Here is a 14,065-nt window from a genome sequence, read left to right as displayed (position 1 = left end):
CTCTGACTCCAACTATCTGCATGTCCTCCCTCACTGCATCCATATATCTCCTCTTTGGCCTTCCTCTTTGTCTCCTACCTGGTAGCTCCATCTCTAACATTCTTCTAATGACCTCATTCCTGATCTTGTCCATTCTTGTAACTCCTAAAGAGACTCTTAGCATCTTTATCTCTGCCACCTCCAGCTCCGCCTCCTGTCTTCTGCCTATTGCTACCGTCTCTAAACTATACCTCATGGCTGGTCTCACCACCATCATGTAAACCTTTCCCTTCACCTTAGCTGACACTCTTCTGTCACAGATCACTCCTGACACTTTTCTCCAGCTCTTCCGTCCTACCTGTACTTTATTCTTCACCTCTCTTCCACAGTCTCCTCTGCTTTGAACAGTTGATCCTAAGTACTATGCTCCTTGTAACCTCACTATTTCACTGTTCTCCCTTTTGTTTACACACATGTACTTTGTCTTGCTGCGACTGACATTCATTCGTCTTCTTTCTAGTGCAAACCTCCACCTCTCTAGCTTCTCTTCTAGCTGCTGCCTACTCTCACTACAGATCACAATGTCATCTGCAAACATCATAGTCCATGGGAATTCCTGTCTGACCTCATCTGTCAATCTGTCCATCACCAAAGCAAACAAGAAGGGGCTCTGGGCCGATCCTTGATGTAGTCCCACCTCCACCTTGAAGTCATCTGTCCTTCTAACAGCACACCTCACCACTGTTGTACTATTCTCATACATGTCCTGCACCAAACTAACATACTTCTCTGCCACTTGTCCGTCTCTAAAATTCTGTTAAACAACCTAGTCAGGAAATCTACCGGCACTTCTCCTAAACACTTCCATACTTCAACTTGGTCATCGGGACCAACTGATGAATGGGTTTTCTAACTCCTAATAGTCTCTGGTTCCTCGTTTCTACTTTCCCTTTCATTTTCCTCATTCAACAACTCCTCAAAGTATTCCTTCCATCTTCTCAGCACACTTTCCTCACTTGTGATTACATTCCCCTCTCTGTCCTTAATCAACCTCACCTGCTGTACATCCTTCCCAGCTTGATTTCTCTGTCTCGCCAATCTATACAACTCCTTTTCTCCTTCCTTTGTGTCCAAACTCTCATACAACTCCTCATATGCCTTTTGTTTGGCCTTGGCCACTTCCCTCTTCACCTCCCTTGTCCTCTCGTTGTACTCCAGTTTGTTCTCTTCTGTCCTGTCACTATCCAATCTCTTCTTCGCTAATCTCTTTCTCTGCACACTCTCCTGGATCTCCTCATTCCACCACCAGGTCTCTTTGTCCTCCTTTCTCTGCCCAGAGGACATACCTAGCACCTTCCTACCTGTTTCCCTAATCACTGCAGCTGTAGTCTCCCAATCATCTGGGAATTCCTCAACACGGCCCAGAACTGCCCTTACTTCTTTCCTGAAGTCTTCACAACATGTCTCTTTCCTTAGTTTCCACCACTTGATCTGCTCTGTTTTCACTCTCTTCTTTTTTTTTCACCTCCATCGTCATTTTGCACACTACCATTCTATGTTGATTGGCTACACTCTCACCTTCCACCGCCTTACAGTCTCTAATCTCCCTCAGATTACATCTTCTACATAGAATATAATCTATCTGTGTGGACCTGCCTCCACTCTTGTACGTCACCCTGTGTTCTTCTTTCTTATTTGGAAATAGATGTTTACCACAGCCATTTCCAATCTCTACACAAAATCTACCACTGCCTGTCCTTCCAGGTTTCTCTCCCTAACACCAAACCTACCTATCACTTCCTCATCTCCTCTGTTCCCTTCCCCCACATAACCATTAAGTCTGCTCCAATCACCACTCTCTCTCCCCTGGGGATACTCTGTATCATCCAATCCAGCTCCTTCCAGAACTTCTCCTTTTCCTCCAACTCACAGCCCACCTGTGGGGCATAACCACTAACAACATTTATCATCACTCCTTCTATTTCTACCTTCACACACATCTCTACCTTCACCTCTACTCAATTTCTCTTCCAATCTGAACCATGATAAAAGTTCCAAACTTCAGACCAACACTTCTATTCTTCCTCTTTTCGTTGTTAACCCGGGCCTCGACCGTTCCGGTATGGAAATCGTTTTAATGATTCGCATATATGATTTGCCTAAAAGTTTTACGCCGGATGCCCTTCTTGACGCAATCCTCACCATTTATCCGGGCTTGGGACCGGCACTATAAAACACTGATTCGTGGACACTAGTGGCTGGTTTCTTTAAACATAATAATAAAGAAAATAATAAAAATAAGAGGCTTCATCAGTGCTGTAGCAGCCAGCAATGTCATGATAAAGAATTAAATTAAATTTTAATTTAATTGTATATATTTCATATATTTTTCATATATATATGCTATTAGTTAAAGAAAACATGAGTGTACATGTCTTTATGGTGTGGGTAGGGTAGGGTTTAATTTTTAAATTCTCATTGGTCCTACTGCTGTAGAGACTGCTGCACTGAGAGAAAGACATGGTTACTAAGTTACAAGGTTTATGTTCAGGTTTAAATATTGGATTCCCTTTCACTCCACTGGTTGTATTGACCTTGAATTAAAGATCTGTGACGTTCAAATTCTATGGTTTATGCTATGCATGACTAGTCTGTGGGAGAATGTGTTTAATATGTCAAATACCTAGTCTTTAATTTTCTCTTTTTGTCTTTTATTTAGTTGTCAAGGAGATCACAGAGACTAACAGCAGGGCGCTTTGGAGTACTAATAAATAACCGTAATCAATAAGTACTTGGGTTTGTGATCAGACTGTTCTGAGAAAAAATAATCTTCAAACCTTTGAGGCTGATACTTTCAGTTTATCTGTGTTTTTTGTGTGCTTTGATCTGTGTTTTGTCTTTGTCTTTGCTGCCCCTCTACATCTGCTTTCTAAACCGCCATGGGAGCACGCCCCCTCCTTCGAAACCACTGCAATTCTGAGCAAGTCTGTTTATTATAATAATAATAATAATTATTATTATTACATTTATTGCATTATTTTAAGATAGAGATTATTCTGTAACGTATGTGTAACAGTTCTGCAACAAGAAGCTGCAGCTGTGGTCAGGGGTAAAAGATGATCTTCGTGTGTTACTGAAGAGCAATGACTGAGTGCATAGGATGAGGAAGCCATGGTAGAAAACAAAAACCGTTGCAGCTGAAAAATTGTCCAGATCTGTGCTTGGTCTTAACCACCAACAAACAAAATGATGAGTCAACCTCCTTCAATGAGAGAAGTGGAAGAAAAAACGTCCATGCATGCACCAAACATCTGCTGCTAGGATGCATTTCTGTGAGCATGTAAATAAACTTCAAGTGAAAACGGAAACCTGGTTCAGAGAGACAGTTAATTCTGTTCTGTCGCATTTATAGAAATAAGAAAGGTTTTAGCTATTCCCTATAAACTGTAAAGTACTCACCAAGAGTAAACTGTGGCTTTACTCCTGCTGAGAAGCTTTAAGACTTCTGCAGCCTGCGCTTCCTTTTTGGTTGTTCTTCTTCTTCACTGTCAGAGAATGTACGGTCCACTGGGACACCATGACACTCAAGATTTCGACCTACGCAACACAAATAAGCATACAAGAAAACAACTGTTAGAAAACTGTGTCCTGTACAGTCTTTTTATTGAGACAGCTCTGGACTGCAGGCAGGTCAGCCACCCAGAGAGACAGTTAGTTTAAAAAGCAAATTTTGTTGATGTTGGGACATACCTCTCTTAAAAAAAAATCAAACATTTGTTGTATTCTGTGTTGTCATGGGTCACTACAGAGGTCATCCCCATAGTGGTACTACAGAGGTTTTTACATTGGATGTTCTTCCTTACAAAACCCAACCTGTGGTTTAAAGAGTCGTGGTATCTTTTCTGATGGTAGTTGGGCGTCTAGCCCCTGAAAGTGGTTTGTTTTATAACTATAATTGTTGGTAACAGGTTCTTCAAATGCAGATTTACACATATGAATCATGCTTGGTGACTTTTAACACATTCTTGGAATGACTTTGGTGGTTCTTTTCCCAAAGCTCAAGTTCTCAATTTTCATCAGCTGAACCCATCCTCAATTTGTAGCAGTTGCAGAACATTTTTCTTCAGATGACCTGGATAACGTCACACCTTAAAGGCCACTTCTGGTGGAGTTTTATCAAATACAGGGATCTGACATTCCACACAAGCCTGGTCACAGTCAGGTTATAATGGTTGATATACAGGCAGACAAACCAACACACCTGTTTGACCTTAAACACAGCTGCTAGCCTCATCCACAGATGGACAGATCGATCACTTCAGGTAGATAATCGAAGTCTTTGAAGAATTCAGATAAAGTGAAATAAAGGTAAAACTCACATTAATAAAATTATTCTGAATATTCTTAAGTAAAACATTTAATCATATGGTATGTCAATTGACACTGTGCTCAGGCCTGTCTGATCTGTTAGAACCCAACAAGAAGGTTGAGAAACACTGCCTGAAGCCACGACCTCACTCTTCTCCCTTCACTCTGCTTCATCCATCTAAGTCTCTGGAGGAATTGCCCAGAGATCACTGCACTACAGTGGGTGATCAATTTCCTGTGTTGCCACTCTCAGATGTCAGACCTGAAGGCAGAAGGTCACAGGGAGGGTTTCTTCTTTTGTCTCTACTTCTCCTCAGTTACTCTTTCTTATCAGGTGTATTTTAAAAGGTTTTAACCCAGAGACCTTTGGTCACTTTAACTGTGACTGAGTCGTGTGCTGACTAACAGTCAGATTGTTACAGATAACAATGAGGTTTTATGTTCTCAGATCACCAGCAGTGAGAGAGTAGTGAATAAATGTCCCTCAGTTCAGTTTGGTAGGCTACTACTAGATTTTAGAGCTACAAAAGACTCAAGTAATTCATGTGACAGGCACACATGTGCACAGCAGTCTCAATCATACCTGACAGAGTATAAAATATGAATGTTTGTTTAAAAACATATTTAAACGGCAGATTTGATTTTTTATTAACATTTTGTGACAGCCGTAGGAAATGCATGTCTCGTTTCAGCACCATGCTGACGGCCAAAAGAGGGAACGCCTAGAGACTGACGTGAGGGACGGCTGATTAACTGTAAATACTACAGCACTCACACACATACACACCAACAGTGACTAAAATGCAAAGCATTTCTAGAAAATATGGTGCGAATCCATCAAAGCCCGCAGATAAGATTGTTGGTCGGTGGTTTTTACAGAAACACAAGGAAGCACAGTCACACAGTTCTGGACCATATGCAACACTTACTTACAACGCTTACGTGTGTAAGCCAAGACCCACCCTGAGCAATCTACAACCTTCACTCGGTCTTAACTAAAGCCAGAATGGGAGTATGTGTGTGTGTGTGTGTGTGTGCCAAAATCTAAGACCTCCTACAGTGTGTGACTTCAGAGTGTGAGGTAAATGTATTTCCCCCAGGGTTGCCTTGGGTTTAGTTTCTAACACAGATAAAGTGTGGGAGAGATAAAGTCTGTGGGATATCACAGCAGATCACTGTGCACTGTGGACTTAGAGCAGGGTGTATGACTCAGCAGATGTGACATCACGCCCAGTCCGTGTGACGCAGGAAGTGGAAGACCACCTCTCAGTGGAGCGTGTTGAAGCAATCATGGTGGAGTCTGCCACATGGGTTTATGACAAGGGTTTCCCAGAACCCAGCTACCCAAGGGTGTGTGCTCTGCCCCTGTCTGCTTTTAAGTTTACATTTAACCTCCTCCTTACATAATCAATTACATTTGACTGTCGAGTTTATTGGGCAGTAAAATTAGTTTAAGGAAAAAGTAAAGAGTTTCTTTAGGGTTACGATCATTATTGAGTCACACAGTGACCTATGACATCACAGTGAGGTACCGGGAAAGGGCAAAAATTTTACATGTTCGATAATTGCACCCCTCAGTCCCGTAACAAACTGTGTAAATGTGGAGAGAAATCAGTTGTTATTACTTGTGTTACTGTAAAGTGTGACAAACATGAAGGACTGGAAACCTCTGTTTAAATTAAATGCAACACATGCAGAAAAAGGTGCATTCAAAATGTTTTCAACCAGATATAAAATAAAAAACAATTATAATTTTTCACATTTTTTTCTTCTGGTAAATTGAGCTTTTTATGTGTTTAATACTGAGATAGAGCTGTGGACCGAGTTAACAACAATTAAGTCAGTCACATTCTGAGAGACTGGAGTACTGGGAAAACCAGGACCAAGTGTGGAGCCTGTTCCTCAAAGAGATGACCACTAAAATATGTATGTCTAACCTTTATGACAAACTCTTTTGAATCCGGACTGAATCCATATTTGCTCCGGTCAGTCATGCAGAATCAGTGTCACACAGGTAATGTTTCCTGAATGATAATAATATTAACTGTTAAGTCTGTGAATATGAGCGAAGAAATCTTATAAACTAATTCTGTTTTGATCTTCATGAACATGGATGTATGCAAAAACAGGAAAATCTTGCTATCTATACTTAATGGCTTAATGTGCCTAATTATCTGACTATGGCTGGTCAAAGACAAAGCAAAAGATTCAAATCTCTTAAATGTAACTGAAATCATGAGATTTAAAAAGGCATTTAAAATATAAGCAGTTATTATTATTATTATTATAAATATTTTGATCATGAAAATAAAATCTCTCTGATCAACATGTAGAATAGTCATCATGTCCAGCAACATATGTGTATAATTGTGCTTTGGGTTTAACCTTTCATACATTATGAGTCATAAACTATGTTTCTTCCAGTTAGTGCACGTAATGTCTTAGTTATAAACTGCTCTTATTGTGCCTCCATAGCCTTCTTTACGTAATCACAGGGCAGAGACAGATGCTAAAATCTGTTTGTTATCAATAGAGTTGTTGAGATATACTGTATCATGGTGCAAGTGAAACGTTTTGGAACTTTTGTTAGTAAAGGTCATTGTCTCAATGATGTAGCGTTGATATACCTGTGATATAGATGGTGGGCTCCTGTGAAGGATGGACGCTCGGCGTCGCCACTTCTCCTTGGTCTTGACTTCCATCATCTTCTTCAACATCAGTGGAGTCGCCATCACTGAAACAACGAATTAAGGAAAGAGTTACGTGGACTAATTCAGGGTATGCTAAACATGTGGAAAAACAAAGAAAAATATCATGACACAAGTGAATATCCATCAAAAAGAAAACACAGCATCCAATTTTACACTACTGGCAAAACCCTTCAGTTATCCTAATATCACTGGCCGCAAGGGATGCAGTCAAAGCCAGGTCTATGAGAAGCAACAATGAGTAAACTCTTCCATCTAAGGCCTCTTACATGGTGGGTACATAACATGAGCTAGTATAAAAAAAGAAAAAGAAAACAAACAATTAGGCTATTGTTCTGCTGAGGCCAAATCTGTTGCAGATGAATTCTCAGAGCACAAAGAAGTGTATAACCAGAACTTTAAATTAATCATAAATCTTTTTTTTTTTAATCATAAAATTGTACTGTACCGTGGACAAAAGAAAACACAACTGGAAACACGTCAAAAACTCCCCATTATCTACTTGTATAAGCTTGCCAACAGCCATGCACAATGGTGCTAGCTGGACTATTACTTACATACAATTGAATTATTACCTTATTAAGATATATTTTTGCATGTGTACCACATAAAGAAATTTAGAGAAGGTGCTGCTAAAACCGAGGCAAGGAGGACAAAGGACAAAAGAGTCTAGGATGCAGCAAAGTTAGTCTAACAGTAGTGACTGTGTGTGTAAAAAAACAAATAAAAAATGAGCATTGACCAGACAACAGCAGGTCAAAGAAAGTCACTGCTGTGTATTATAAGTAAGGTCAGTTTGTTCTGTTTAGGACCTGAGCAGAACATTCAGTCTTACTCATAAGGGCAAAGTAATTTTTTTAGCACCCAACTAATAAATACTAAGGCATGACCGAGACCTGTGTCTTGAATTCTGTAAATAGATCAGTATTTCATCTGTATTTGTCAGCTCCTTTTAGGGGTCACCTTTTTATTCTAGGCCCAACTTCATCTCTTGTCCTTCATTCAAGTATATTCTTATAAATTAATGTCCCATTTTCAAATGTTCTAAGCTGTCTTGGTGGCATTTGAAAACATATGCCTTAATAATTAATCATTTGGATTTTTAAATTCATGTCTGTGTTAAGTAATAAGTCTTTGTCTAGAGCAGGTATCCAATTATTGATTCTTAATACCATCCATCCATCCATCTTCATCTGCTTATCCGTTACTGGGTCGCAGGGCCAGCAGTCTCTATGACCACCACCCAAATCACATTGCACCGTACCAACCCCTCTGAACCTTCCTGTGGGTGGTGAGTCCACTAGAAGGTATTAACTGCCCTAACCAGGATTCAAACTTGCCCAGGAGGTGAAGCCTGGGGTTCCACACCAATGACAGAGACATTGACTCTGGGCCAAAGCGCCACCTCTTAATCCCATTTCACTTTTTATTTATTTTAGAACAAAGAATGGTGGATGGACAGTAAAATTATTGCATATACAGTGCCCAAGTAATTTCACAAATTAATTATCACACTTAAAGCGATAATTTTGACAACTCTACTAAAAGTCCACAGTTTGTAGAATTGCTCTAACCTTTGTCTGGTTTCCACATCTCTCTGCTGAACGGTCTGTTGGAGCTGATGCAGTCTCTCCTGCAGTCCTCGGATTTTTGCCTTCTTTTCATTCAGTATCTTGACAAAGCGTGTGTACAGGTCTTGCTCCAATGTTTCCTTATTGTCAACCAGCTGTTGTAAACTGCAGGGGAAATCAATATTAAAAATGTGCAAATGTGAACTTTTCAGGAAAAAACAACTTATACAAGTTTTTCTCTCTTTAGAGAAATGTTTCACACACACACACACACACACACACAAAAACAGATAAAAAGGTCAACAGAAAAATTCAGTGAAACTCAGCCAGTTACCGGAAAACACGAGCACAGTTTGCAACACTGGGCAGAGCCCTCCACCCCTCCCTAATGGATGACTAGTAATGATGTCATACTGGATTATTGTTATGGATGTTAACAACTGGCAACAGAACGTATCTGGCTTGCATGCAACACGGATGTTGAACAAACAAACGCCAGCACTAAACATCAGAAGAAAATAACTTCTGCTTTATAAATACATTTTAATTCACCAACACAGTTTCTTTCTTTCGCCTTCTTACTCTACAAGAATATGCTGGTGCTCCTTTTTCAGTCTGTGGTTCTCCTCCATCAGCTTCTTGTTTTTGGACTCCAAATGTGTGTTGCGCTTTATGGACTGGCTAATGATCTCCTGGTTTAACTCCAGTGGGTCTGGAGCTGCTTGGAGGTCCACAGAGCCTAAGTGTACCTGAAAAGGATTTAAAAAAAAATAAAATAATAATAATCACGATATCCAGTGACCAGGGATTTCTTTTAAAACAATCCTTTTCTTCTGCAAGCATGTGTGGTGCAGTAGTAACAAAAGATAATACCTAAAGATAAAACTCCACAGGATGTGACTTCATATTGTGAAGTACAAGTGCTCAAAGGTTTTTTGATTAGCTTCTCAAACTTGTTCCACAGGCCCTCCTTTGTAGATACAGCCTCGTCCTACTGTGATTGACAGCTGACCCAAGTGTACTTTATTCCTGGTGGGGAATCTCGTCTCTTAAACAACCCATTTAAATGATTTCTGAAGAAAATAATGTTTCTATTAAGATAATTTTCTATAAACCATTACTGCTAAACAGGCTACCTCCAGTTGAAACTACAGGACAGTAACCAAGACAGAATGTATGTAAACATTTATTAGATGATTTGAATTGTATGTCTAAATGTAATTAACATGTGTACTTTTTATTTATTTATACTGAGATCTCGTATTATTTGTCAACTGGTAACGGCAAAGCACTATGGGAATACCCCACTTTGACAGGTGACAGTTAACTGTCAGGGACCTCTGGATGCTTCCCTTTAAGCAAAGCTGACTGAGTTGACAACATGACAGATTTAAGGCACGTTTCCCAGGTTCCAGCTGTGGATCCTCTAGGAAAATCAGATAATGAATGACATGAGAAACAGGCCAGATTTTAGGGCCAGAAGCTCCAGAGGGTTCTGAAATACAAACAGTAAAAAAAAAAAGACTGAGCACTTGCACCTAATCGCTATTCAAAGTGCCAGTGCAAAATGGAAGTGCAACAAACCATTACATCAATGAGAGACCTTTTTTAGATGATGAGAAGATTTTCGTCAGTCTAGGAGAAGCACAGGATGAATTCAGTGGTTGGGTGTAAACTATCCAAGTGAGCACACAGTTTCCTCTTTGTCGGGGTTTGTCGAAGGCTCTTTGGAATCACAACCAGGCTTTAGAAGAAATAAAACATTCCTCATTCGGTTTGCATTTTGCCACTTAGTCAGCAGGGCTGGGGCATTTCAGCTCACTTCAGAAATTTTTTTTTTCTTTTTTTTTTCAAAGTTTAGTTGGTGTGTGTAAAATTGATTCTACTAATCAGCTCCCAAAGTTTAAAATGGCAGAATATTTATTCATTTATAGAAAACAACATTCAAAGAAAGATAATAATAATTAAAGTAATATTAAATAGTGTTCATCTACAGCGTTTCTTCTCATCAAGCTTGACTCGTAAAACTTTTCCAAATGGGAGCACAATCATTCTCTGCCCGTTGCCTTGGAGATTTTCCCATTCACAAACACACACAAAAATAGACAGACCGACAGTGGACTATTCCTCAAAATGCACTGGGAAACCAGAAGGTGAAGCTGCTAAACCTTTACCGGGCTGAATTGAGGTCACGGAACCACTAATAAAGCCTCTATCTTCAAAAGCGCTCATTAAATACTTGTCATTTTTGTCTCAGGTTGATACTGTCCTGGCAGGTCACACAGCTGTTTTCTGCACCGCTGGTCGTGAACATGTCCCTGTAAGTGGACGTTTGCTTTGTGTCACTCCCACAGCAACACCCCCCCCACACACACACCTATACCTGCCGTCGTCTATTAATCCTCCTCGTGGTCAGTATTTTTATTCCTATCCTAAGTCTTTCCTTCCAAGAAAGTCTTCTTCTGTTGTCTGTAAATCTTTACAATTACTGATATTTTGGTGAAAAAGTTAATAATACTTCATGATTATTCATAATTCACACAACCTATCTCCAGAGACCACCCAGGATCAAATGGGGGACAAGGTTGCAGAGAACTCATAAAAATCTAGAGTAACATCAGGATGTCACAGTGATCCAGTGCAGGCTTCTCCCAGGAGTTTAGAGAACATTTGTGTGACACAGAGACTCATGAATTCTCGACGAGTAGACGAATACGCAATGCGGTGTTTGTGCCAGATGGTGGACTTTTAAGAGTGCAACCAGTTTAGGCTGAAGAACGGCCAAGATGCGTGTTGTTAGGGCTGTTTGAACAACGTCCACTTCAAAGATGGACCCAGTTGCGCCCAACACTACAGTCTGTATGCAGAGCAGCAGAGTTTGTGAGGAGTGATTACTGTGAAGGCTTTGATCTTTACTCCTCTAAAACCCTCCTCTACCTTTTCTCGTTTATCTGTCATCTGGCTGTAAATTAGCCACAGCAGGGAGGATAATGTTAAGGCTTTGTACAGTCAAACCCTGAGCGCACTTATATTTCCGCACCTTCACAAACGCTTTAATGTTCCATATTAATATTACAATTCTCTTTGCACAAAAATCACTGAGACTTGGTCAAACTTTGTCATCAAGGCTCCACCCTCCCACCACTGTTCAGGACCATAAATCTTCCTGACAGGCACATTAGTAATCAAACACAGCCCATATCAAGATAAAAAACGACCAAAACACAACCCTTATTTAACAAAATAACAATGAAAAATACCACTGAACTGCTGTTTATTCAACTTCCTATGTCTTTTAATACTTAAGCTTGTGTTTTGGTTTCTGGACTTTTAGGGACTGAAATAAAATCTGCTGCAGTAAACGTGAATTCCACATCAGCAAACATTTATCTTCAGTTTACTGTCGAGCATAAGAAAAAAGGGTATAAATCTGTACATGAAGCCCCACACGCTATGTCTAACAAATCGGTCATTACAGAAAAAAAAAAACAAAACTCCATTTTAGGTTTAAAGACTCTTGGATAGTTAAAGGTCAGCTTGCATGCTTCTACCACCTCTGCCAAGGTGTGGGAGGTCAGACTGTTTGTCTGTGATGCACAACCCACTGCCACATTTTTCTGTTTTTCCTCCAGTCAGAAAACACACAGAATAAATGGTTCAGTTTTAGATATTTCATTTATTTCATGTAGAAGTTGACCTTCTGTGTCTGAACCCAAATCAACAAAAATATGATAATAATCAAAACCTCTCATGATTAATCAGTCTCATAATACAATGTGGTCCAATGTCTGAGTGTGTGGTCCTACTGTTTGTTTGTGTGTCTATCTGCAAACAGCTAGAAAGCGCATAAGGTCAAACCCATGGAGAATGACAACGTGGTGTAGAGGACGAGGCCGGATAAATGCAGCCGGAGAGAAAGTGATTCCATACGTCACTGTGGCTCCAACCTACACATGGCTGTTCTTATCGAACGCTCCAACATAATGATGAAGACCAAACACATTATTTACGACCAAAAGATCAACTTTATGTAGATCTAACATTCAGACCTTCTAGCAACCAAGCAGAAATGTTGCCTAATAATATAATCAATGATTGAACGTGTCATTTTACAATGCATGTGTACGCATCAGTAAAAAAGCCAGGCAGGGTTCAGCACTGCTGTAATGCAACTGCAATATTAATAAATCATGACAAAGACTTTGCACTATTTATTCGATTAATATTGACTTTTTCATCACTGGCACAACCGTACCAAAAAGTGCCGCCAATAGCTCTTGCTAATTGTTCGTTTTTGGTATTGAGGAAGTAAATCCATCATTCATTAAATATAGGCTTCAGTTTCTAAATCTGTCAAAGCACCACTTAAGATAAAGAGACATGTCCGTAGTCTGACACAGCACACTCAAGGTCAAATACAGTTGTCCTTTCCTTTATCCCCACGTCTCTGAATTTTGAAAACAACTATTGTGTCCAAGAAAACAGGGAAGTGAGTGGGCGAGCACAGTGGGCATGATGACAAAGAGACAGTGTTCAAAGGTGGGCAGCGTGGGAAGGGTGGGCATCAACTGGAGACGTACTGGTCCAATCAATTCCCTCATCTGACATGCAGAGGCGTAAGTCCAGATAGAGAGCAGGAAGTCAGGGGAGACAGTTGCCAGTCCATCTCTGATAACATAGATGTTCCTAACAAGAACAGGAATGCTGGGCTATCACACAGTACCAAAGAGAGACAGGAGATAGTGGCAAAAAATACTTTCTCCCTTAGCCATCTGCAGTTATCAGTATAACGTTAAGAGACATCTTCAGGATGACAGGAATACATTATTTAGATTTTGTCATATGTCACGTAATTTTGAGAAGTTTTTTTTTTTTAAATGAAGAACTCCAGTGAACTGGAAGATGACGGTAGTGACAGCAAGATGGATTTTGTTAGCCTTATTTAAATAAGATGAACAACAACTTTCCAGACAGAGAGAGCAGAACAGAAACTGAACTGCATCTGTAGGAGTCATTATTTTTTTTTACTAAGGGTAAAATGATGACTGTTTAAATTATTCTGTTTTTCCTCCTTACTTTGGCAACTTTATCGTTAAGTCTCTCCATGTCTTCCATCCAGGCTTTTAACATTCATTATAAGCTTACACCCTACAACAAGGGTTGTACTTAATAACTACGGTATGTAAGTGAAATAAGTGTAATGTCGGAAGTGAGAAAGGAAACATCTAGAAAAATCTTTGTGTCCTTTTCATACTTTATTCAGCAGTTTGTGTTCATTGTTGTCTGATTCTCCTCTTCGCTAAATGTTCTTGTATATAAGTTTCCTACTTTCCTGCAGGGGGTGCTATAAATACAATGCCCGATGAGAACAGGGAGCCTGTTTAGTGATAATGTTATATAAACAGTTAACTATACAAAACCATACAATGTCCATACAAT

General features: G+C 39.8%; 1 protein-coding gene across 3 annotated transcripts in view; it reads right to left on the bottom strand.

Moving 5' to 3' along the window:
* The window catches only part of xrcc4 (X-ray repair complementing defective repair in Chinese hamster cells 4), a 26,174-nt gene that overhangs the window by 1,446 nt on the left and 10,663 nt on the right, over positions 1–14,065 (bottom strand). For all 3 annotated transcript variants that reach the window (XM_008336635.3, XM_017043286.2, XM_025053123.1), the window contains 4 exons: positions 9,209–9,375; positions 8,630–8,791; positions 6,975–7,081; positions 3,439–3,576 (listed from right to left, as the gene is read on the bottom strand). In XM_008336635.3, the coding sequence (XP_008334857.1) occupies positions 3,476–3,576; positions 6,975–7,081; positions 8,630–8,791; positions 9,209–9,375 (537 nt within the window). In that variant the 3' untranslated portion in view covers positions 3,439–3,475. The remainder of the gene's footprint in view (positions 1–3,438; positions 3,577–6,974; positions 7,082–8,629; positions 8,792–9,208; positions 9,376–14,065) is intronic.

This window comes from Cynoglossus semilaevis, chromosome Z, assembly GCF_000523025.1.
Source record: "Cynoglossus semilaevis isolate Cse_v1.0 chromosome Z, Cse_v1.0, whole genome shotgun sequence".
In the NCBI taxonomy this organism is placed as follows: domain Eukaryota; kingdom Metazoa; phylum Chordata; class Actinopteri; order Pleuronectiformes; family Cynoglossidae; genus Cynoglossus; species Cynoglossus semilaevis.
The sequence above is the reverse complement of the archived record's forward strand: the minus strand, read 5'-3'. Positions and strand labels throughout refer to the sequence as shown.